Genomic DNA, 26324 nt, shown 5'->3' with positions numbered 1-26324 from the left:
ATAGGAAAGGGGGGGACGCGCAAGGAAACGGGGATTTCTGTTTTAGGTATTTCGTCGTTTCTTTTTTTTGGTGTTTTTTAAAATAAGAGAAGGGCGGTTGAAAAGAGGGAGAGATATCATGTGTTTGTAGGATTGGTGGAGTTATATACAGAGAGAATCTGGAGATGAAAAATAAGATTTTTTTGTCGCGTCGTCAGTTTGTATTTTGTTGCGAAGTAAGATTATAACTTGAGCTCGATTTGTGTGGGAGATTTATATATATATATATATATATATATATATATATATATATATATATATATATATATAGGAAAGTATCTTAGCGAGAATACGATTGTGTTGTAAAACGAAAACTTTTTTTGGTTTAAATATGTTTGTGTACTAGTAAACTCTCTCTATACATTTTAATTTTATAAATATGCATTTCATTTAAATATCTCTGTTTTTGAAAACACCATTTTTTTTAATTGTTTTTTTTTTTAGCGTTGATTTTTAGACCCAACTTCGCTTGGTGGAAATACAAATTATCGAGACTAGATACGAAGAGCGGATTCAAAACTCGGGAGCTGAAACGCCAAACTAAAAGGTAAGAGCGATTTTAAAAAATAACTTTTATATTTTATTCAGAAGAGATATATTTTTTCCTTCGTTTTTTTTTTATTTTTTTTGAAGCGTTTTATCCGCCTCGCGCTTTCGAACCAAAAAAACGAACTTAAAAAAAAAAACCGTTTCTGAGAGGAAATGGTGTCGAATATATTTTAACTTATTTTAAAAAAATATATAAATTATAACTCATTTGTTTTATAATTTAAGTTTGTTTTGTGAGTTTTTTTTTTTTTCTGTCAAGGCCCGGGAAGGTAAAAGTTTATTTCAAAACACGGTAATTGGTGGCGTTTTTTTCAGGTGTTTTTTGAGAACGTAACACAGTTTAATTTAAGTGTTTTTTTTTTAGGTTTTGTGTAGTTTTTGCTTCCAGTGTGTGTAATGTGTGTTTTTTTTAAAGCTGTCGTGTTACTTTGGTCGGTTGTTGATTTTGGGTGGGTCCCAAACATTTTCACAGGTGTGTGAGACTCGACGAGAAAAAGAGGTGGGCCTCAAATTCAGTCGGCCATTAACTGATTTTAAAACTTCATACACCTGTACCAAGCCTCGGGGTATTTTTCAGTTTAATTTTATGTTTTTTTTAAAAAATACAACGCTTTCTAAACGTATCTTGCTAGGTATAACATGTATAAACTATTAAAAACAGGGCAGGCCTTCCTCCCACTCGCCCATTTATCCAAACGCGGCTCACCTGGGCTGTATTTACAATAAGCCTCGGGGTATTTTTTTTTTTACGGTTTTATTTAATGAAATGTAGTCATAAAAATAAAAAAAAGCTTTCCAAACTTAAAGTCTTTGTTTGAACGTGTTTTTAAATGTTGATAGGCAGTAACTATGCAAGTGTATTTACACGAGTCCAGTTAATTTTAATGTGTGGCGGTGTGTTATATTTTTTAAATTCTCTTTCAACTAAAAATGCCCCAGGTTCAATAATATGATATGTTGTCAATTGTATTATTATTATTATTATTTATTATTATTATTATTTATTTCTTAGCAGACGCCCTTATCCAGGGCGACTTACAATTGTTACAAGATATCACATTATTTTTACATACAATTCCCCATTTATACAGTTGGGTTTTTACTGGAGCAATCTAGGTGTGTGTGTATATATATATATATATATATATATATATATATATATATATATATATATATATATATAATGTTGTCAATTACATATTATATGTAATATATATTATATATATAATTATATGTAATATTTGTTATATATATATATATATATATATATATATATATATATATATATATATATATAAATATATATATAAATAAATAAATTAATTAGTCAAACCTGTATTCAGAGACCACTCAAGGAAGTCAAATAGTGTCCTTTTCAAACCCAGGTGGTCTCTTAAGAGAGCCCGCACGTTTTCTATGTATCTGACATGCTTTCCTGTAATTCTGCGTGTATTTTAAATACACTGTAAAAGACTGTGATGTGAGGAGGACCTTTTAAGTTTCTCCATGTGTTCTGTCTTCCTTTCACAAGAAAGCCTTGCTTTGATAGTGTTATCGATCACGGATGAAATCCCGCTGAAATGGGTGCTTGGTACAGGTTTGAGACCCTTGCTGGGTAATTATTGCGCTCGGTGGTCACTGTTAGACAGGCTTCATACAGGTGCATTTAAAAGCACAGGTATCACTGGGAGGTATTTAAATTGATTATTTAGACCAGGTGGTCTCTCATATATATATATATATATATACACTGTGTATTTTGATTACTTTTTGTATGAATTTAAAAATGCAGTTTCGTTTTTATTTATTATTTTTTCCCTGAGGTAGATGTGTTGTGGCATCGTCCTAGTCGTTTTATTCAGTGCCTGGTAGTTATTGTTTTCTGAAACTTTATTTTTAACATTTTTAGACTAATTTAATAATGCCTATTCTGTTTTGCTAGCTTTACTATTAAGTGTGTGCATTACTGGATTCTAAAATGGAAATTATAAGTTCAGCCGTGTCTGTGTCTCTGTGTCTGTGTCTCTGTGTGTGTGTGTCAGTGTGTGTGTCTCACTGTGTGTGTGGTGGGGGGGGGGGGTAGCATTTATTTGGTATGTTTTGTCAAACTCTATTGTACTGTAGAAGTTAAGATTCAAGCATTTATTAATTTATTTTTAATTGACCCCAAGGTGTTTCAGCGTTCTTGTACCTCAGCTCTGTACAGTAAAGCGGACCCCATGATATAGCAGGATTGCTGTTTGAATTACACTTCATCTGACTCTCACAATGTCTCTCTCTCTCTGTGTGTCGAGACACTGCGCATGCAAACAGTAGAGCCTCTTGTAATTTGATTTAATTCCATTTGATTTAATTAAGTCAATGGTAATTGGGTAACCTGCTTAAGGAGCTGAATCCTCTTTGGCTCGGAGGGTCTTGTGCTGGGACGGCCAGCCCTGTGCTTGTGATCTTGAGGGCGCAGGTAGAATCGCTTCAGGCGGGGGGCGGGAGGGGGGGATTTGCCCCAAAGGTGTTAATTTAAAAAGCTGAAGCAGCCTTGCTTGGTACTGGTACTATCTGCCTGGGGTTCAGAACTCCATGAAGTTTTACTTATTATTATTATTATTATTATTATTATTTTTGATAAGGAGCCTGGAGTTTGAGCAGGGTTACAAACTCACACTAGCCCTGCTGCTGCTGCTGCTGCTGCACCCAGTCCTGGGGTTCAGAGCTCCCCTCAATGAAGTCTAGTATTATTATTATTAATATTGAAATGATCAGGAGCCAGGAGTTTGAGCAGGGTTACAAACTCACACTAGCCCTGCTGCTGCTGCTGCTGCACCCAGTCCTGGGGTTCAGAGCTCCCCTCAATGAAGTCTAGTATTATTATTATTAATATTGAAATGATCAGGAGCCAGGAGTTTGAGCAGGGTTAGAAACTCACACTAGCCCTGCTGCTGCTGCTGCTGCACCCAGTCCTGGGGTTCAGAACCCCCCTCAATGAAGTCTGAGAGACTTCTAGTGGAAACGTTTGTCAAAAGAATTCAAAGTTTGTTCAGTAATTGCTACCCCCCCCCCCCCCCCCTCCCCTTTCTGCACTGCGAGTGAACAGACTCCCCCCCCCCGGAGAGGTGCAGGGCAGGTTTGATTCGTTTTGCAGCGTGCTGCTCCACCCGGCTCACACACAGCAGCTTCCAGGCGAGTGCTGACAAGCAAGGAGCAAGAGACTCTACCCTCCTCTAGTCCCCTTCTCACCTCACCACATGATTCAACAACAAACGCCTCCACTAGAAGTCTTTCTCAGCGTCTTCAGTGTAAATTCAATGGCAAACGTTTCCACTAGAAGTCTTTCTCAGCGTCTTCAGTGTAAATTCAATGGCAGACGTTTCCACTAGAAGTCTCTCTCTGTGTAATCTCAATGACGCACACATTATAACACAAGTTATTGCATCACTGTGATGCACAGAGCTGGCTTTGAGCTGTTCACTTGTTGCTGGGATCTTGGCACAGGTGCTGTGCTGTATCTGTGTCCACGGTGCTGTCTCCTGTGTAGGACTGACTCACTCATGGAAATCTCATGCAAATTCTCAGCATACGTTTTAAACGCCAGGTATTTAAAAAAAAAAAAAAAAAAAAAAAAAAGTTTAAAATGCTAACTGTGGAGTGCAGCTAATTAATGTGCTGGTAATCAGACTCCTATTGCACAGCAGTGTCACCCAGTCCAGGTTTTACTACCAGCTTGATCAGCCCCAGTATGTCTAGGTAACAAGCTCAGGTGTGTCTTATTATTAAACTCCTAGTGAAACCAGGACCGGATCACACTGCTGTGCAGCGGGAGTCTGATTCCCAGCCCTGCAATGTAATTCCAGTCCAGTCTAGTGATATTAAACTGCAGTTACAATGCAGGGATGGGAATGAGACTCCCGCTGCACAGCAGTGTGATCCAGTCCTGGTTTCACTAGGAGTTTAATAATAAGACACACCTGAGCTTGTTAGCTAGTCACACTGGGGCTGATCAAGCTGGTAGTAAAACCTGGACTGGATCACACTGCTGTGCAATAGGAGTCTGATTCCCAGCCCTGTAGATCCTGTCTATTATGCAACTGTTTGCAGATTTTGACGGTGGCGAAATAGTGATTTCACAGCCGACGGTGGCTAGCAGTTAGCATGGGTGTGTCTGCCTGCCTGCCTGTTTGCCCGCTGAGAGAGTTGAATCAGCAAGGCTTTGTGATTTTCACATCGTGGTTCCTGTGGCAGGTCTCTGTCTGACAGTCACGTCACGTGGGTCTGTGAGCCGATACTGTGTGTGTGAGTCAGGGAGGGGCTGCGAGAGAGTGTGGTAATGACAGAGAGGTGTAGGTGTGTGTGTGTGAGAGAGAGAGAGAGAGAGAGAGAGAGAGAGAGAGAGAGTTGAATAGGGAGGGAGGGAGAAGAGTGACTTGCTTTACTGATTTTAAACTTTATTAGTTTTCATTGGACTTGGGTCCTGTTCTTTGCCTTCCTCTGGAGGCCTGGGTTCCAATCCGGGGGGGCTAGGTGTCGTTCAGGACCTTCTTGAGCTCGCAAGTTATTGAGGGGAACAGAATCTGGGGGTGTGTGGAGGCTGTCTGTCTGTCTGCAGCTTTAATGAAACTAAACTCTTTTCAGAATGTAGTAAACTAACACAGACCCCAAGAAGAAGGGATTATATTGTAGCGTCAAACTGAACAGGATTGTGGGGCTCTGTCTCTGTCTGTCACTCTTACATTTTCACACATCTAGAGAAACGCTAGTCTGATTTGTGATGAAACTCGTTCAGGACCTTCTTGAGCTCAGACTCTAGGGGGCGTCTGTTTGTGTCACACTTAGATATCTGGAAGAGTTTGTCTGATTTGATGAAACTTGCTAAGTTTTTACAGCCGTGGCAATAGGGTGTGTGTCACCGACACCTGCTTGATTCTACACCCCCAGTCTCTGTAGAGCGCCCCCAGCCTCTCCAAATCTCTGTAGAGCCCACCCCCAGTCTCTCTGTACAGCCCCCAGCCTGTCTATCAGTCACTGTGGTTTGTCTGAGAATTCGCAGCTGAGCTGGCTTTAGTCATGGTTTGTGACTCTGTTTAGTCCGAGTGTCACGCTGCGTGTCTAGTGGTGTGTGTGTGTGTGTGTGTGTGTGTGTGTGTGTGTGTGTGTGTGTTTGTCGCCGCAGCTCTTGTCGCGTTTGTAGGTCAGGGTGTCGCTGGGTGTGTGTGAATGCTTGACGGCAGTCTCTCGTTGTCTGTGTGTGTGAATGCTTGACGACAGTCTCTCGTTCTCAGTGTGTGTGTGTGTGTGTGTGAATGCTTGACGACAGTCTCTCGTTCTCAGTGTGTGTGTGTGCTTGACGACAGTCTCTCGTTCTCAGTGTGTGTGTGTGCTTGACGACAGTCTCTCGTTCTCAGTGTGTTAACCCATGCAAGCCGCGACGGGGGTGGGGAGAGAGACAGCAGTCTGAATGGAGGCCGGTCCTGCCAGCTCTGTGGTGCGGTGGAACCGGTTTCTCATTGAGTAATGGCAGCTCGGGAGGGTTTGGCAAGGTTTCTGAATTGAGTAATCACAGGTCATGCAGTGAGGTGTGTGTGTCTGCGTGTCTGTCTCTGCCTGTTATCTGTGTGCATCTATCTGTGTGTCTGTATCTGTGTGTCTCTCTGCATATCTTATTTGTGTGCATCTCTCTCTCTCTCTCTCTCTCTCTCTCTCTCAATTATTTGTGTGCATCTATCTGTGTGTGTGTCTGTATCTGTGTGTCTCTCTCTGCCTATGTTATCTGTGTGCATCTATCCGTGTGTGTCTCTGCCTATCTTATCTTTGTGCATCTATCTCTGACTGTATCTGTGTGTGTGTGTCTCTCTCTCTGCCTCTTATCCGTGTGCCTGTGTGTGCGTGTGTCTGCCTATCTCATCTTATCTGTGTCTCTCGAGTGCCTTGCTGGAGTAACGTGATGCAACACCTCATTTGATCCACCGGCGTTGCTCAATATCATCGACCTGTCTTCCTGAATGAAGAAACTCGACCGCGCTTCAGTTACCCGACTGCTTTTTACAAAAAAAAAAAACCACGTGAGGACTTTGCATTGACTCCCATGTAGTGTAGATGTCCTGCTCATAACTGTATTGAAAGACTTCTGCAGTCTTTTGAATTTCAAATGGTCAGCTACCCAGGGGAGCGCTGTACTAAAAAACACACACACAACTTCACAACTTCAAACAAAGGCAGTACTGTGCAGCCTTATTGGATTTTTTGAAAGACAGAAACTGCGGACGGGAGACGGCTGTTGAAACACCTGTCTCCTCTGCTTCTCCGCTGCTCCTGTCTGCCGGGATCGCGCGGTGATATCTGGCATCGATTTAGCAGCCCTGCCAGTCTGTGTGACCGGGGGGGAGTGAAGATTCAATTCGCTAGCGCAGGTGTGACCTTTTGACCTGTTGTGGTGTGTGTGTGCGTGCCAGGGGGCCAAAGGTCACGCATTTTTGCTTATTTCGCTGGTCCTGGTTTGCGTTTCTTTTTAAAGGTTATGGTTTTTTGGGGGGGGGGGGGGGGGGGTATAACTCAGTTTTTTGTTCTTTTTGAGATCAGAAAATGCAGAATTTTTTTTTTAGTTCCAAAAAGTCATTTTTTAAACAGTCTGGAGTCAGAGGTGGATGTTATTAGGCAGGTTGAAAGATGGAATTGGTTTTGAAGGCTAAATTGACGACGGTGACGAGTTTATCTGCTTTACAAAACGGCTTTGAAATCGGCGAGCGTTCTTTTTTTGAAGCGAAGTTCCTGTTCCTGGGGTGTAGGAACCGCGCACCGCGAGCGATCGCTGCGTCCGTGCAGCGTTCAACTCTGTGTGGAAAAGAAATCCACTGTGAGATCGACTGCCCGGCGCTGTGCACCAACTCCTGTGTAAAGAACACACGAGAGGGAACGCCTGGGCTTTTATATTTCACAGGGTTGGGCTTGACTGGAGGGTTAACGTTGTTAATAAACACTGTGATCAGCCCTAGTACTTGGGCAGCGTGATCTCTTCCACTGCTTATCTGTGAAATATTTATATATATGGCTCCTGAAATTCAGCAATGAGAGGCTGGTGAATTAGCCCTGTCCTCTCCTCTCTCCTTTTTCTTTCTCTGTCGTTTCTTTCTTTCTCTCATTCTCTCTCTCGTTCTTTCTTTCTATATTTCTCTCCTTTTCTTTCTTTCTTTCTCTCCTTTTTCTCCTTTCTCTTTCTTTCTCCTTTCTTTCTAATTTCTTTTTCTTTATTTCTCTCTCTTTTTTCTTCCTTTCTCTCCTTTTTTCTTTCTCTTTCTCCTCTCTCTCTCTCTCTCTCTCTCTCTCTCTCTCTCTCTCTCTCTCTCTCTCTCTCTCTCTCTCTCTCTCTCTCCCTCTCCCACCTAGCCCCTCCAGATTGGAGGAAGGTGCGAGGCAGGAGTGAGAGGCTGGTGAATTGGCTGCCTCTATCTGTCGCTGTACCTCCTAGCGTCTCTCCTGGTGTCTGAATTGCCGCTCCTGTTGAAGTCTTTGAACTTTGTCCTGTTTTAGCTTTGAGGGAGTGGCAGGCTAGTGTGTAGGACTCTACACTAGAAACAAACATATTTCTCTCTCTCTCTCTCTCTCTCTCTCGTGTGAATTTTAGTCGCGCTGCAGGAATTTCTCTTCTGTACAGATGGGACATGTTGAGACCTCGTCTGGAATGCGCTTATTGTTCAGAAAGGGTATTTAGAGAGTGTGTGGGTGGGGTGGGGGTGAGGGGGCAGGTTACAGTGAGCTCCTGTTTTTAACTGAAGGTTAATCTTATCCACTTTTTTATTTTACTCCAGATTTGAGTTTGTCCAGTCGACCCCGTCTCTTATCAGGTAACATGTCCAGTCGACCCCCTGTTTCCATACCCTTCCTGGTTAAATCCAGCAGGACAGCCCTGTGTGTGTGTGTGTGCGTGTACACGTCTGCCGAGAGCTCCACACATCAATGACTCTACACAGTGAAGAAACAGCTGCTTGGGTTTGTGTGGCTCGCCGTTCTCCGCAGAGTCTCAAGTCTAACCACGATCCACACAAACACAAGCAGCTGTTTCCTCTCTGACCCGGTAAATCAGCCCGATTTTGACACCAGCCACCCTCCTCGTCCGACTCCCGGCACCCGATTTCTACGCAGCGTCCCTGTGACGGGTGCGTGCAACACTACCGTGTGTTTGGAGGCGAACGCGGCGTCTCCATTCTGTTAAATGTTTTCTGTGCCAGCGTTTTGGGAGTGGTGCTTTTCTTAAATGTTTTATTTATTGGTGTGTTTTCTGTTTTTAGTTGCCTCCAGAAATATCCATTTGTTTTCTCTGCGGATTTTCTTTTGAGGTTTGTGTTTGTGAACTTGTGACTGTCTGAGCTCCCTGTAAAACCTGAACTGGAGGTGTGGAATTCAATATGTTAACAAGGGAACATTATTCAGCAGCTTTCACTGGACTCTATGAAGCTGAGGGAGTTCATTCTATATAGAGGGGGTGGAATTCAATATGTTAACAAGGGAACATTATTCAGCAGCTTTCATTGGACTCTATGAAGCTGAGGGAGTTCATTCTATATAGAGGGTGTGGAATTCAATATGTTAACAAGGGAACATTATTCAGCAGCTTTCATTGGACTCTATGAAGCTGAGGGAGTTCATTCTATATAGAGGGTGTGGAATTCAATATGTTAACAAGGGAACATTATTCAGCAGCTTTCATTGGACTCTATGAAGCTGAGGGAGTTCATTCTATATAGAGGGGGTGGAATTCAATATGCTAACAAGGGAACATTATTCAGCAGCTTTCATTGGACTCTATGAAGCTGAGGGAGTTCATTCTATATAGAGGGGGTGGAATTCAATATGTTAACAAGGGAACATTATTCAGCAGCTTTCATTGGACTCTATGAAGCTGAGGGAGTTCACTCTAGAGGGCAGGATGCTAAACTCTTGGTCACAGCAGCAGTGTGCCAGTGTCTCTGCACAGCGGGGGTGGAACTGAAAGTACAATTAAATATATTTTATAGCATTATTTTCCGTCGATGGGGGGGGCACATCCGGCTCATGAGGTCATCTTCCATATAAAGACCAGCAGTGTTTTTTAATTTTTTTTTGTATTGTCCCTCCCCATGTGATTCATCAGTTACACAGCGAGAGCATCAATGCAGCCCTAGTGTGTTACCTGCACTGTGTGTGTGTGTGAATTGCAGTTATGTGTCCATGTGTTGCTCTGCCTCTATCTCTGTCTGTCTCTGTGTGTGTGTGTATAATATATATATATAGGGCTCCTGAAATTCAGCAGAGAGGCTGGTGAATTAGCCCTGTCCTCCTCTATCTCCTATCTTTCTTTCTCTTTTCTTTTCTTTCCTCTTTCTATTTTTCTCTCTTTCTCTCCTCTTCTCTTTCTTCTTCTCTCTCTCTCTCTTTTTTTTTTTGAAGCGAAGTTCCTGTTCCTGGGGTGTAGGAACCGCGCACCGAAATCCACTGTGAGATCGACTGCCCGGCGCTGTGCACCAACTCCTGTGTAAATAACACACGAAAGAGAACGCCTCGGCTTTTATATTTCGTTCTTTCTTTCTTTTTCTTTCTTTCTGTCTATATTTCTCTCCTTTTTCTTTCTTTCTTTCTTTCTTTCTCTCCTTTCTCTTTCTTTCTCCTTTCTTTCTTTATTTCTCTCTCTCTCTCTCTCTCTCTCTCTCTCTCTCTCTCTCTCTCTCTCTCTCTCTCTCTCTTTCTGGCTGTGTTCCCAGGTTTTCTCACTTCTGTATTTTTAGCTGCTGAGCTGCAGGCAGTGAAGTGTGAGTGTTCGGGGGGGGGTGGGGGGGGGTCTGTCTTTTTTGTTCTTGCAGCTGAGTTCCAAAAACTACATCCCTGAAACTAAACCCGGGACTGTCAACCCCCCCCCCCCCCGCCCCCCCCCATGTGAAACCGACTTCTCTACAAGAGCAGACAGCCGGTGTGCAGCGAGCGTGCGTCCCTGTATTCGTCTGTCACTGCGTCAGAGTGAAGCTGCCATACTGTCTTCCCGGGCACATGCAGTGGTTTGGAACAGGAACGTGCTGCTTGATTATTATGGGATGGGCCGGGGGGGACCGCGAGGTGCAGGGCACTGTGGAACGAGGGGTGCCAGTGAAGAGCCCGGGCCATCCCATGAGCGTTTCTATACAGATCGTATTTTGAAGCAGACTCCCGCTGCACAGCAGTGTGATCCAGTCCTGGTTTCACTAGGAGTTTAATAATAAGACACACCTGAGCTTGTTAGCTAGACACACTGGGGCTGATCAAGCTGGTAGTAAAACCTGGACTGGGTGACGCTGCTGTGCGATAGGAGTCTGATTCCCAGCCCTGCAATGTAATTCCAGTCCAGTCTATATTAATAATAATATTCCTGCAATTCTTTCTCCTTTCTTTCTCTCTCGTGCTCTCACACTCTCACTCCTTTCTTTCTTTCTTTCTTTTGCTCTCTCTCCTTTATTTCTCTTGCTCTCGCTCTTCTTTCTCTCCTTTTCTTTCTTTCTTACTTTCTTTCTCTTTCTTTTTCTCTCTTTTCTCTTTCGCTCTCGCTCTTCTTTTTCTGTCCTTTTGCTCTCGCTCGCTCTTTCTCTATTACCAGCCCTGCAATGTGTGTGTGGTTCAAAGTCTCTGTCTGTCTGTCTGTCTGTCTGTCTGTCTGTCGCTCTCTATCTGTCTGTTTGTATAGCGACAGCAGGCTGTTTTGTTTGCACAGTGGTATTTCACCCCCTCCTCCCCCCTCGAATTCCACACGGATACAGTCAGGTATGTCCTTATCTCCCAGCTACCCAGATAAGAGTGATTCCTTACAAGGAGATGTGCTTCCTATCAGCACAGCGCGGACACCCTGAGCTTTGAACTTCCGAAAGCAACGTTTTCCAGCTAATCGAGAAACACGAAACACTATCTCAGTGTTACAGAGTGTAAGAACATAGTTCACAAACGAGAGGAGGCCATCTTGCTCGTTTGGTTGTTAGCAGCTTATTGATCCCAGAATCTCATCAAGCAGCTTCTTGAAGGATCCCAGCCGCCCCCCACCTCCCATCACCATCCTCCTCATCGTCTCCTGTTACACAACGCAGTTAAACTCGCCACTCTGCAGTTGAACTGATGTTATTGAATCCATTCTCTCCCCTCTTATTAGCTTTATTAACAGGATCACCGGCCTCTCCCTTTAAAGGAGCGCTGACCATCTTTAAAATCCATTCTCTCACCTCTTATTAGCTTTATTAACATGATCACCGGCCCCTCCCTTTAAAGGAGCGCTGACCATCTTTAAAATCCATTCTCTCACCTCTTATTAGCTTTATTAACAGGATCACCGGCCTCTCCCTTTAAAGGAGCGCTGACCATCTTTAAAATCCATTCTCTCACCTCTTATTAGCTTTATTAACAGGATCACCGGCCTCTCCCTTTAAAGGAGCGCTGACCATCTTTAAAATCCATTCTCTCACCTCTTACTAGCTTTATTAACATGATCACTGGCCCCTCCCTTTCTTGTACATCCTTGCTAAATAAATATTTCTTAATCCTAATCCTGTGACCTGGATTTCCCAGAATCCTTTGAGGAAGTGAGTCCCAGTTTTCCTGGAAATGTCTTTCCCTCAGTGTGGTGTGACGGTGTGTGCAACACGCCCTGACATCTCCTGATCTGCTGTCTGCCCAAAGCAGTGCTGAGGGAGGAGGGGAGGGGAGGGGAGGGAGGCTGGCTTAGTCGAGGGTGGAGCTGCTTTTTAAAATCAGCCAATCATTCCTGCCGTCTTTTTTTTTTTTTTTTCAAACATTTTTGTTTTTTCAAACCCCCTGGGTCCTGGCTGGGGGGCACCCTGTGTGTGTCACTCCCTCTCCCTCCCCCCCCCCTCCAGAAAAAGCAGAGAAAAGCTTTCAATGGCTGAGAGAAGCCGAAAAAGAGGCGGATCAGATCAATACGCATCGTCCCGTCACCACGGACATAAACGAGATGGCTGCTTCTGCATCCAGCGCTCAAAGAACATCACGGACGTGTGCAGAGCTTTGAGACGCTCCAGTAATAAAATAACGAGTCGGATCGCGTTATCGAGGAGTTTGGTGATAAATCGAGTGATCAGGAGATGATTGATCGGTACACGCGACGATGGAGAGAGATCTGATAAATACAGAGAACAAGGAGCGGGGCTGGAGAGGCAGAGAGTCCTGTTGATATGCAGAGACTTTCAAACCTGTTTTACTGGGAATTAAATTACTTTTAAACAGCGTGTGTGAAATAAACAGAAACCTGCAGACAAACACAGGGGGAAGCCCTGAATTCTACTATTCTAGAACACCATTCCCTACTCTAGAAAGCAGCTTCATTCTTCTAGAACCCCCGTTCCCTGCTCTAGAACGCAGACCTTTACACAAGAATGCCATTCTCTGCTTCTGAACAGTGACACACACCCCTTAGCCCTGTTTTTTTAAAAGATTTTTTTTAGGTGTGTGTTTTTAGAGTCATTCTTGTGTTAAGCCGTGTGTTTTTTTTTAAAGGATATGTGCTCTCTCAACCGTCACTTCAAACTGTTGGCAAACGACTTTTCATAAACTGCAAGCTTTATTTAAATCTGTTTTTAAAGGTCTCTGATTCCTTAAGCTGGGAGGAAAAATAATAGATCTCTGTGTTCAAAGAAGGCAGTGCGTGTGTCTGTGAAGCGGTTTCTGTTTGAGTCTGGCTCTCTTTGCTTGTGTTTTTGAGGCGTGTCCCTGAGTTGTGGCTGTTTTTATTCTCTTTAGTGTTTTGTATTTTTTAAAGCATGATGCAATTTTAAACAAACAAACCCTCCTCCCCCCCTCCCTCCGAATTCCAGAGATAGCATGTCCCTGCCAAGGTGAACCAGAGTTTGATTAGGAAGTGAACAGAGCCCAGTTATTTCCACACTATCTGGGAACGGAAGACAGGAACCGTTCTGCTGGGAATGAGACCCAGTGGAGGCGGACACACACTGACACACTGACACACACACACACACACACACACTGACACGCACGCGCGCACACACTGACACACGCATGTCACACTTTTCTCCAGATGTCTGAACGGCTGATCCCATTGTCACTAAACTTGCTGTTGACGTTATTCAGCAGAAGATATTGAGATACAGGGGGGGTGTCTGTCTGTCTGTCTGTCTCTCTGTCCCACTTTCCCATCTTGAGAGCACAAGAAGTTATTCCTCACACTGTAAATCTTTTTAAGAGAGTTTTCCAGGACACCTCGTTCGCTTACTTAGAGGGTCTTCAGCACTGCTTATCAGATTCTCATTAAACTCTTCACTGGCATTGCTGTTCTGTCCATGCTGTTGATGCGTGTCCCGGTCAGAGACTCTCCCCTCACACTGAGAGCTCTGACCGGGGATGTGCAGCCGTGGGGATGAGGTCACTGACAGGCTGGTTTATATTGCTGGGATGGGGGGTGGATGATGTCACTGACAGGCTGGTTTATATTGCTGGGATGGGGGTGGGTGATGTCACTGACAGGCTGGTTTATATTGCTGGGATGGGGGGTGGATGATGTCATTGACAGGCTGGTTTTTTGTAGTTTTTCTGAAACTCCGATCCATGTTTTTTTGCAGAATTTCTCTGCCCTACAGCCAGTTCAAAGCCCTCAACCATTATAAACAAACATCTCTCTCTCTCTCGTTCATTCACCCTGTGAGATCTGCATTCCCCTGGCTGTGGTCGAGAGGTGAAACTGAACAAGTTTCTGTCTGTGTCTCTCCTAAAATTTCCCCTTCCCCAAGGCAAGAATAACAGTGTGGGGCTGTGTAACCCAACGCCTGGTACAAAAAACAAAATCACTCACATTCTTAACATAGAGATCTCAAGAACTGATTGTGAGGAAAGTTGCTCAGGACCTCCTTGAGCTCACAAGTTATTGAGAGGATCAGAATCTGGGAGAGTGTGGAGGCTGTCTGTCTGCAGCTTCAATGAAACTAAACTCTTTTCAGAATGTAGTAAACTAACACAGGCCCCAAGAAGAAGGGATTATATTGTAGCGTCAAACTGAACAGGATTGTGGGGCTCTGTCTGTCTGTCTGTCTGTCTGTATGTCTGTCTGTCTGCAGCTTTAATGAAACTAAACTCTTTTCAGAATGTAGTAAACTAACACAGGCCCCAAGAAGAAGGGATTATATTGTAGCGTCAAACTGAACAGGATTGTGGGGCTCTGTCTGTCTGTGTGTCTGTCTGTCTGTCTGTCTGTCTGTCTGTCTGCAGCTTTAATGAAACTAAACTCTTCAGAATGTAGTAAACTAACACAGACCCCAAGAAGAAGGGATTATATTGTAGCGTCAAACTGAACAGGATTGTGGGTGTCTCTCTTCTGATGAAACTCGCTAATTGACTTTCGGTTTATTTCAAAACAAGGTGTGTCATCGATATCCTTGCTCGACCCACCTGTACGAAAACACCCCTGGGGGGTGAGAATTTCAGGTTTTTTAATGGGGTGTGGCTCAGCGTTAATTTTCTGACTGTTTTAAAATGAATTGCACGGCTGGCCTGCTACTCATCAATTAAATCAGACCGTCACTCGTTTTGCGTGAGAATTTCCCCAGACTCTTGAGTTCTGGTGTTTTTGAAATCATAACTACAGGAGCGGTGGTAAACTCGCTCGCTGCTGTACAGAGAGATGAGTTTCAGATCTTCCTGGACTTTTGTTCCTCAGCCACAGAGCAGGAAAACCACATTTATTTTGAATTGAGATGTTTCTTTACAAATACTGTACAGACTTGAGGCAGTCTGAGCACAGCAGTGACACCCAACCCTTCCTGTCACTCCGACCTGACGTGCTGCATTCCTGTGTGTGTTAGCATTTCCGTTTGGAGAAATGTCAGAGTCTTATTCACAAAACTACAAGCCCCTTTTTTTTGTCACACATACCATCCATGACTAACACTCCACAATGCTGCATTCAGAAATACGAAGTACTGAATCTTTCTCAACGTCTTCAGTGTAAATTCAATGGCAAACGTTTCCACTAGAAGTCTTTCTCGGCGTCTTCAGTGTAAATTCGATGGCAAACGTTTCCACTAGAAGTCTTTCTCAGCGTCTTCAGTGTGAATTCAATGGCAGACGTTTCCTCTCGAAGTCTTTGTCGTCGTGTTTCTGATGGTTTCAGGATTTCCACGCTCATCCTGCTTGTCTCTTGAGTTCCTCTAGTCTTGCTCTGTCTTGTCTTTTGTGAAGTCACGAGGTGTATTTCAGTGCTGTGCTGGCGTGGGTCTGTGTGAAGCAGCCGGTCAGTGGGTGGGTTGGTTCAGTTCCTGCTAAAATACAGCAGGCTTGAGTGATTGGAACAACATGAATAACCCCCCCCCCCCCGCTCTGCCTTTTAGATTTTAGAATAATCTTTTTTTACTTCATCTCGCTACAACTCCTAATATGGTGTGGTTTCAAGTCCATATGGTGTGCATTCAGGTCCGTACAGCATCCATTGAATTGAATGTCTGTGTCTCTCTCTCTCTCTCTCTCTCTCTCTCTCTCTCTCTCTCTCTCTTTGTGTCTTCTCTCTCTCCCTGCCTGTCTGTCTGCCTTCTCTGTCTCTGTCTGCCTCCTGTCTCTCTCTGTGCCTCTCGTGTCTGCCTCCTGTCTCTCTGTGCCTCTCGTTTCTGTCCTCTGTCTTTCTCGTTTGTGTCGTCTCTCTTTCTTTGTGTCCTCTGTTTGTCTCTCTCTCTCTCTCTCTCTCTCTCTCTCTCTCTCTCTCTCTCTCTCTCTCTCTCTCTCTCTCTCTCTCTCTCTCTCTCTCTCTCTCTCTCTCTCTCTCTCTCTCTCTCTCTCTCTCTCTCTCTCTCTCTCTCTCTCTCTCTCTTCCTATTTGCCAGCTTTTCCTGAGACTTGACTGCAGGTGAGATGAGTTAATCTTTCAGAGAAGCTTCAGCAGGAGGTCCTGCCAGCTCAACCCCTGCACCTGTTCATTTCATAACACACCTGATCAAGGGGCTCCGAGCCCCAGGACTGGGTGCAGCAGCAGGGCTAGTGTGAGTTTGTAACCCTGCTCAAACTCCTGGCTCCTGATCATTTCAATATTAATAATAATAATACTAGACTTCATTGAGGGGAGCTCTGAACCCCAGGACTGGGTGCAGCAGCAGCAGCAGGGCGAGTGTGAGTTTCTAACCCTGCTCAAACTCCTGGCTCCTGATCATTTCAATATTAATAATAATAATACTAGACTTCATTGAGGGGAGCTCTGAACCCCAGGACTGGGTGCAGCAGCAGCAGCAGGGCTAGTGTGAGTTTCTAACCCTGCTCAAACTCCTGGCTCCTGATCATTTCAATATTAATAGTAGACTTCATTGAGGGGAGTTTCGCACCCTCTGTCCGCCCCTGGCTCTCCCAGCTCCTCTGTGCTTGTCAGGACAGACTGCTTTCTGTCTCTGGAGTGTGGGAATCTCTCGTGTGAGTCAGTGTGGGGGGGGGGGGGGTACGTCACTGACTTTCTATGGAAGTGTGTGCGTGAGACTGTGGCGCACAGGGAGTCTCTCTATATAAACTACACGGTGGTGTGGAGAGGGAGAGTATTATAGATAGGACTTCTGTTTTTCAGATTTTTATTAATTGTATTTCTTCAGTGCTTATTGGCTGTAATTATTATTATTATTATTATTATTATTATTATTATTATTAATAATAATAATATTATTTATTTCTTAGACGCCCTTATCCAAGGCGACTTACAATTGTTACAAGATACCACATTATTTTTACATACAATTCCCCATTTATACAGTTGGGTTTTTACTGGAGCAATCTAGGTAAAGTACCTTGCTCAAGGGTACAGCAGCAGTGTCCCCCACCTGGGATTGAACCCACGACCCTCCGGTCAAGAATCCAGAGCCCTCACCACTACTCCACACTGCTGCCCATTTATGAATCGCAATGCAGGTTGTGCTGCTGGACGGCTGGTGGGTTTTTAGTTCTGTGAATTGTGTTTTTCTTCGGTTCTGTGCACGCGGTGATGTCACAGGATACACGCTGTGCTGGAACTGCGACACTAAAACGTCCCGGAGGGGGGGGGGGGGGGTGATATTTTTTTGGGACTGTCTGCTGACTAAGATCAAGTGACAAGTACCAGTGTGTGTTTTTGTGCGAGTGGTTCTCCTGAAATAACCAAATTCTCAAACCCAGACCCACCCCCGTCACATGAAACCGAATCCTGTGATTTTACCCCCCTTTTTGTTACATTTTTAAAAATATGTTTTCATATTTTTATTATTTATTTCTTAGCAGACACCCTTATCCAGGGTGACTTACAATTGTTACAAGATATCACATTATTTTTACATACAATTCTCCATTTATACAGTTGGGTTTTTACTGGAGCAATCTAGGTAAAGTACCTTGCTCAAGGGTACAGCAGCAGTGTCCCCCACCTGGGATTGAACCCACGACCCTCCGGTCCAGAGTTCTCTTTCTTTACCTTCTCATCTTTATTCTCTCTCTCTCGTGTTTTGTATCCTGCTGTAAGACCACAGCTGAGCTCATTGTAATTAAAGAACTACAGCTCCCATCATGCCTCACCCTTGCCGCAGGTGCAAAGGCATGCTGGGAGCTGTAGTCCTAACCAGGGCTGTACTGATTCTATCTTGAGACAAGACCACATCGTACCGCATTGTAGTCTGCAGAGTGGCTCTTGAAAGATTTAGAAAGTGTGTTTTTTATTTTTTTTATTATATAGTTCTTGCGTTTTGAATAATCACATTATCAAGGTCTCCTATCACCTGTCCCGTATTCCATGAGGAAACGGTTGGCTGAATTTTCGCTTACAAAGTTTTTCAGCTTCAGAGTTTTCTTTTCTGTGTGGGTCTGTGCTGTGACCCCCCCCCCTCCCCCTCCTCCTCCTCTTGGTGTGATTCTCAGCTTGGTCTGCCAATCAGCACAGTGATTAGGCAAGCCCTTCCCCACACTGACGTGAGTGTGATTCTCCGCAGTGTGAGAAGCTGTGATTCACACAGTCCTGCGCTTTCCTCACACTGTGCCATCGCTGGAAGGCTTTCATTTACCACAGGAGTGTGTGTGTGTGTGTGTGTGAGAGATATATAATAGAGATATAGATAGATAGAAAGAATCAGGGGGAGTGATAAACCTCCAAGTGTGAATACTTAAGTTCACAAACCTGGGAATAAGTTAGTTTTAAAAATTATATATATAAAATAAATGTATTAATTTATTTCTAAGCAGACGCCCTTATCCAGGGCGATTTTACAGTCGTAAACAAAAATACATTTCAAGAATCAAAGTACAAGTAATAATACAATTAAGAGCAAGATAAATACAATGACTTTGGTTCTAGCAAGTACAAGTGTGACAAAATACGATTCAGTAATGGAGCAGATAACAGTGTCAGTGATAGTTACATCAGGATATAATTAAATACGAAATACTACAGATTAAATAACACTTGTGACAGATTACAGTATTCTGAAGTACATGATTAAACGCAGTAAAATAGGGGGCAGATAAGAGCAAATAAAGTGCATTGTGTGTGTGTGTGTGTATATAAAAAATAAAAAAATAAAAATTAGGCAAGTTTGTGAAACATTTTGTAGATTTGTGATTTATTTAAAAACCAGGTATCCCTCAAGAAGTATCATCTTAGTGAAACTTGAACGCATGTGAACAGGGTGGGGGGGGGGTCTTATTATTATTTTTATCAGTTCAAATTCCTTTAAATTAATTCAAGGGGGCTTGGTTGTCCAGTGGTTGGAGAAAGGGGTCTCGATACCAGGAGGTTCAAATCCCGGCTGAGCCTCCGACTCCCTGTGTGTGTGTGTGTGACCCTGAGCAAGTCACTGAACCTCCTTGTGCTCCGTCCTTCAGGATGAGACGTCAAACAAACAAGCTCCTATTGGAAGTGACTCTGCAGCAGCCACTGACTCCCTCTGTGTGTGTGACCCTGAGCAAGTCACTGAACCTCCTTGTGCTCCGTCCTTCAGGATGAGACGTCAAACAAACGAGCTCCTATTGGAAGTGACTCTGCAGCAGCCACTGACTCCCTGTGTGTGTGTGACCCTGAGCAAGTCACTGAACCTCCTTGTGCTCCGTCCTTCAGGATGAGACATCAAACAAACGAGCTCCTATTGGAAGTGACTCTGCAGCAGCCACTGACTCCCTGTGTGTGTGTGTGACCCTGAGCAAGTCACTGAACCTCCTTGTGCTCCGTCCTTCGGATGAGACGTCAAACAAACAAGGTCCTATTGGAAGTGACTCTGCAGCAGCCACTGACTCCCTGTGTGTGTGTGTGACCCTGAGCAAGTCACTGAACCTCCTTGTGCTCCGTCCTTCGGATGAGACGTCAAACAAACAAGGTCCTATTGGAAGTGACTCTGCAGCAGCCACTGACTCCCTGTGTGTGTGTGACCCTGAGCAAGTCACTGAACCTCCTTGTGCTCCGTCCTTCAGGATGAGACGTCAAACAAACGAGCTCCTATTGGAAGTGACTCTGCAGCAGCAGCAGTTGCTGATGATGCAGAGTTCACCCCCTAGTCTCTGGAAGTTGCTTTGGATAAGAGTCTGCAGAATGAAAAATAATTGCAATTGATTTAAAGGGAATTGTAAATTTAAGAATTTATTTTAAAGGATTTGCGATCAATCCCAGCACTGTCGTTTTGAAATGATCAATTTCCATGACAAACATTTCCACTGAAGTCTCGACTCCTCCTTTTTCTTATTTCCTAATGAATCAATGGTTTAATTGCACCTCTTCCTTGGTATTTAGAGTGATTTATTCTCTTTTTATTTCTCTCCTTTTCTGCAGCTTCTGCGTTCCCTCCTTCCTCCCTTCCCTCCCTCCTCCTCCTCCTCCTCCTCCCTCGTTCTGAAGCTGGTGGTTTTTTACGGGCTGCTTCTTCCCATGAGCCTTTGCAACTAGACGCTTCCTCCCTCCTCCCCCTAACTTCCTGCTCCGCCCCCCAGTCAGTCTGCCAGCCAATCAGGGGCACAGGTCGGTATCCACTTCCTTTTTTGTTTTTTTTAATGATCTGCTTTATTTATTCTAATAAATGAAATTGTTTGCATAGCTTATGAATGATCTGCTAACACATGGTTTAAAATCCGTCCTCTCCTCCCTGTCCTATTTTGCTGGTGATTTTGCAAGCTTCTCAGACTATTTTTTCCTAGTTCCTGGTTTTTTTTGCTTCAGTCCTTTGAGCAGTTCAGAGTTCTGTCGCACCTCTAATCAAGAGTTCTTGGCTTTTTGAAGTATATTGTCAAACCTGGCTTGGAGACGCTTGTCTGGAGAGTCCTACCTGCCTCCCTTGCGCTGTTGCGTGATTGGATTGAGGGACAGGAGCCTGGCTGTTAGGATTCCCCAGGCAAGCTTCTCAGAGCCAGCCAGACAGCTTTAAAATGAGAAGAAATCGATTCTTATTGGAGGAGCGACAGAGCAGTTCAGATCGATCTGAAGCTAATAGGACAGGAGGAGGGGGGGATGAGGGAGAGAGGGATGAGAGGGAGGGGGGATGAGGGATGAGGGAGAAGGGGAAGGGGAAGGGGAGGGGGGGGATGAGGGATGGGCTGAGCATTTACTTTTATCCCATTTTGTGTTTTGTAGCCTCATTTTTTTGTATTTCTTTTTAAAATATATTTAATTTAAATTTAATTCCTATAAGATGTGAAATATGTTTTATAACTGGTTTAAACGGTATCTTGGCAAGAATTGGTTTCTAAAACCAAGCAATTGGCTCGCTTAAAAAAATAAAATAAATAAAAATAAAATTTATATATAAAATATAAATAACTTATACTTGGAGGTTACAAAGCTGTGAAGTTTCGCCTTTCTGAGCAACACATTTTTAGCAATTTACTGAAAGTTTCAAAGCTTGATTTATTACAAAATATCTTAACCCACACAGTGTCTAACCCTGCTCAAACTGGCTCCTGATCATTTCAATATTAATAATAATAATACTAGACTTCATTGAGGGGAGCTCTGAACCCCAGGACTGGGTGCAGCAGCAGCAGCAGCAGCAGCAGCAGGGCTAGTGTGAGTTTCTAACCCTGCTCAAACTCCTGGCTCCTGATCATTTCAATATTAATAATAATAATACTAGACTTCATTGAGGGGAGCTCTGAACCCCAGGACTGGGTGCAGCAGCAGCAGCAGGGCTAGTGTGAGTTTCTAACCCTGCTCAAACTCCTGGCTCCTGATCATTTCAATATTAATAATAATAATACTAGACTTCATTGAGGGGAGCTCTGAACCCCAGGACTGGGTGCAGCAGCAGCAGCAGGGCTAGTGTGAGTTTGTAACCCTGCTCAAACTCCTGGCTCCTGATCATTTCAATATTAATAATAATAATACTAGACTTCATTGAGGGGAGCTCTGAACCCCAGGACTGGGTGCAGCAGCAGCAGGGCTAGTGTGAGTTTCTAACCCTGCTCAAACTCCTGGCTCCTGATCATTTCAATATTAATAATAATAATACTAGACTTCATTGAGGGGAGCTCTGAACCCCAGGACTGGGTGCAGCAGCAGGGCTAGTGTGAGTTTGTAACCCTGCTCAAACTCCTGGCTCCTGATCATTTCAATATTAATAATAATAATACTAAACTTCATTGAGGGGAGCTCTGAACCCCAGGACTGGGTGCAGCAGCAGCAGCAGCAGCAGCAGGGCTAGTGTGAGTTTCTAACCCTGCTCAAACTCCTGGCTCCTGATCATTTCAATATTAATAATAATAATACTAGACTTCATTGAGGGGAGCTCTGAACCCCAGGACTGGGTGCAGCAGCAGCAGCAGGGCTAGTGTGAGTTTCTAACTCAGATAAACGTGTGAAACTAAACCCATGATCACCCAGCTCGAGGCAGTTTAAAAATAGGCAGGTGTTTTGAAAGGTGAGGAGGAAATGTGTTGCTTGGTTTGGAGAAAGCTTCTCGTGGGATTAGAGTGAAGAGGGAAAGTGAAACGTGGGGTCAGTTTGAAACGTTTTAATGAAATGGCTGAATATTCTTTCCTTCTGTGTTTTAGTTTTAGTTTCTGGGGCTCAAATCTTAACCCTTTTATGCATGAAATTTAAAATAGTTTAGGGGGGGGGAATGGCGTTCTCATGAGGTCATCATCTTCCATGTAAAGACTAGAATTAGATTTTTTGTACCCGTTCCTGGTCATGAAAGGGTTAATTCCGGGGTTGCGTTCTAGTTTTAGGGGTGTAAGGAGACGCTGATGTCACGACGTGCAGGTCGTGATGCGGTGTGAATCGTGATACGGGCTCTCGTCCCCCATGGGCTGTTTGTATTGATGCACCAGAAGATCTAATGATCGTTTTGAAATGAAGGACTGTTCTGTTAAAATGAATGAGAGGGGGGCTCCCGAGTGGCGCATCCAGTAAAGGCGCTCCTCGCAGGATGTGCCCTATAGCCTGGAGATCGCAGGTTCGAATCCAGGCTATGTCACAGCTGACCGTGACCGAGAGTTCCTAGCGGGCGGTGCACAATTGGCTGAGCGCTGCCCGGGTAGGGAGGGCTTAGGTCGGCAGGGGAATCCACGGCTCACCGCGCATCAGCGACCCCTGTGGCCGATAGGGCGCCTGTGGCTCTGCAGCGGAGCCGCCAGATCTGTGTTGTCCTCCGGCACTATAGGTCTGGTGGCATTGCTGTGGATCTGCAGTGCGAAAAATGACGGCTTGGAAGGAGCACGTTTCGGAGGACGCGTGTTTCAGCCTCCGTTTCCTGAGTCGACGGGGGGGTTGCGAGCGGTGAGCCGGGGATACAGATAATAATTGGGCATGCTAAATTGGGGTGAAAACCGTGGTAAAAATAATTGACTAAATTAAAAAAAAAAAAAAAAAATGAATGAGAGGGGGAGAGAGAGAGAGTTCATACCAGCTCTAAAGCACAGCACTCAAGGACTGCAGTGAACTACAGACCTCTATTACTAATGTAAAGAAAGCATCAGGATGCATTGATAGACACTGAATCGGTACAGCCCTAGTTGGGACTACAGCTCCCAGCATGCCTCTACACCTGCGGAAATGGTGAGGGATGCTGGGAGCTGTAGTTTAGCTACAGTGAGCTGTGGTCTTGTGTATCGAACGATACAGGCCTCTATTACTAATGTAAAGAAAGCATCACGATTCATTTATACACAGTAGACTGTTGCGTGCCCAGCTAGAACTACTATTCCCAGCATGCCTCTGCACCGGCAGCAATGGTGAGGGATGCTGGGAGCTGTAGTTTTTAAACATTGAGCTGTGGTCTTGTATCTCAAATGATAGACCTCTTGTAAAGAAAGCATCAGGATTCACTGGTGCACAGTGAATCGGTCCAGCTCTAGCTGGAACTACAGTTCCCAGCATGCCTCTGCAGCAGTGGCGCGGGATGCTGGGAGCTGTAGTTCTTAATGCGCTGTGGTCTTGTAAAGAAAGCATCGCGATTCATCGATTTTTACACAGTGAATCGGTCCAGCCCTCCAAAACATTTTAAACCAGTCCTTATTTTCTATTCTCATCTATTTCTTCTTTAATCTCCTTGCTGTTTTTTCCCGAACTCTGTCGCTGTTCTCCCCGGCAGCCCTCCTCCTCGCTCCCCCTCTCCTCCTCGCTCCCCTGTTCCTCGATGGAGGACTCCGATGTGGAGTGCACAGCCAGCCTGCTGGCCTCCGTGCGCGAGCAGGAGGTGCAGTTCGAGAGGCTGACCCGTGCGCTTGAGGAAGAGAGACGCAGCACTCAGAGAGGGACGCTCCCACGCGGCGCGCAGCAGGTAAAACACCCCCCCCCCTCCACTTCCTGTGTCCTCTAACACCGGTGTGCAGCCGGTAAAACGTCCCCCCGCTTCCTGTGTCATGTGAGAATGGTTCCGTGGTGCGTCGGGGGGTCTTGCTGTTGGAGATTCAGCTCAGTTTTTGGGAGGTGGTTTTAGTAACACAAAAAAAACTTTTTTAAACTAATATTTTTTAAACAAATTTAATCACCTTTTTTTTTTGTTCTTGTCCCTGATTTTTTGTTAGAGGGTTGGTTGACTCTCCCCTCCGCTCGGTGGAGTGAGAGTTGGGTTTGAATCAGGATCGGCTGAGTCTCTCCGAGTCTGTCCGCTCTGAACTGCAGTGCGCTGCGCTGTGGTCTTGTGTCTCAAACGATACAGGCCTCTTACTAATACATGCAAAGGAAGCATCAGGATTCATTGATACACACTGAATCTGTACAGCCCTAGTTAGGACTACAGCTCCCAGCATGCCTCTGCATCTGCAGCAATGGCAAGGGATGCTGGGAGCTGTAGTTTAGATGCTGTGCTGTGGTCTTGTATCTCAAATGACAGATCTCTATTGCTATACTTGTCTTGTATCACAACCTATAGACCTCTTACTATACATTGTGTAAAGAAAGCATCGCGATTTCATTGATGCACAGTGGAGTGTTGCACGCCTAGCTAGAACTACAGTTCCCAGCATGCCTCTGCACCCGCGGCAATGGTGAAGGGTGCTGGGAGCTGTAGTTCTTAAACAACGAGCTGTAGTCTTGTATCAAGCGATGCAGACTTCTATTACGATGCATCATGTAACGAAAGCTTCACAATACACACTGAATCAGTACAGCCTAAGCTAGGACTACAGCTCCCAGCATGCCTCTGCTCCCGCGGCAATGGTGAGGGATGCTGGGAGCTGTAGTTCTCAAACGATACAGGCCTCTTGCTAAGATCCATCCTGTAAGGAAATCATCAGGATTTAGAGATGCCTGTGCTTCTTTCCCACAGTGAACTGGTTTTTGTTTAATTCCCTGGTAACTGTTTTTGTAGGAGTCGGGTTCTGAAATAGTGTCCTTTTTTTTGTTTCTCTGTTTTTACCTTAATTTTTTCAAAACGGTTATTCTAACTTTTTTTAAATACTGAAAATGTCCGCTGTGCGTTCCGAACGCGTTGTTTTTGGATAATGTCCCGTTTCTTTTTTGAGGGTGGGTGTGGTGGTAGACAGATGCCACTGTTGCGTGTGTTTTTATTTATTTATTTATATAAACGTGTTTTGAATTTTACCCCAATGCTGAAGTGAAGGGTAGAAGATTTATAATGACATGCTGGGTCTAATTTTCCATTAGCAATGCGAACATCCTGTCTGTACAGTCGGGTTATACAGTCAGCACTGACTAAACACGCTGAGATATCTAGCTATTCTCTCTATATCTATTATATAATCCTGTCTATTATAGAGATCTAGCTATCCTATCAATATCTATATCTATCTATCTATCTATCTATCCTATCTATCTATCTATCTATCTATCTATTATATAATCCTGTCTATTAGATATCTATCTATCCTATCAATATCTATTATATAATCCTGTCTATTACAGAGATCTAGCTCTCCTATCAATATCTATTATATAATCCTGTCTATTATAGAGATCTAGCTCTCCTATCAATATCTATTATATAATCCTGTATTATAGAGATCTAGCTATCCTATCAATATCTATTATATAATCCTGTCTATTATAGAGATCTAGCTATCCTATCAATATCTATTATATAATCCTGTCTATTAGATATCTATCTATCCTATCAATATCTATTATATAATCCTGTCTATTATAGAGATCTAGCTATCCTATCAATATCTATTATATAATCCTGTCTATTAGAGATCTAGCTATCCTATCAATATCTATTATATAATCCTGTATTATAGAGATCTAGCTATCCTATCAATATCTATTATATAATCCTGTCTATTATAGAGATCTAGCTATCCTATCAATATCTATTATATAATCCTGTCTATTAGAGATCTAGCTATCCTATCAATATCTATTA

General features: G+C 44.0%; 1 protein-coding gene across 1 annotated transcript in view; it reads left to right on the top strand.

Annotated features, from left to right (window-relative positions):
* LOC117410205 (catenin delta-1) overlaps positions 1-26324 on the top strand; it is a 47985-nt gene that overhangs the window by 444 nt on the left and 21217 nt on the right. The window contains 3 exon segments of the mRNA XM_059020106.1: positions 484-586; positions 20339-20524; positions 24090-24278. Coding sequence (XP_058876089.1) covers positions 24135-24278 — 144 coding nt within the window. The 5' untranslated portion in view covers positions 484-586; positions 20339-20524; positions 24090-24134.

This window comes from Acipenser ruthenus, unplaced genomic scaffold (assembly GCF_902713425.1).
Source record: "Acipenser ruthenus unplaced genomic scaffold, fAciRut3.2 maternal haplotype, whole genome shotgun sequence".
Lineage (NCBI taxonomy): Eukaryota > Metazoa > Chordata > Actinopteri > Acipenseriformes > Acipenseridae > Acipenser > Acipenser ruthenus.
This window is presented reverse-complemented; position numbering and strand designations above follow the sequence as displayed.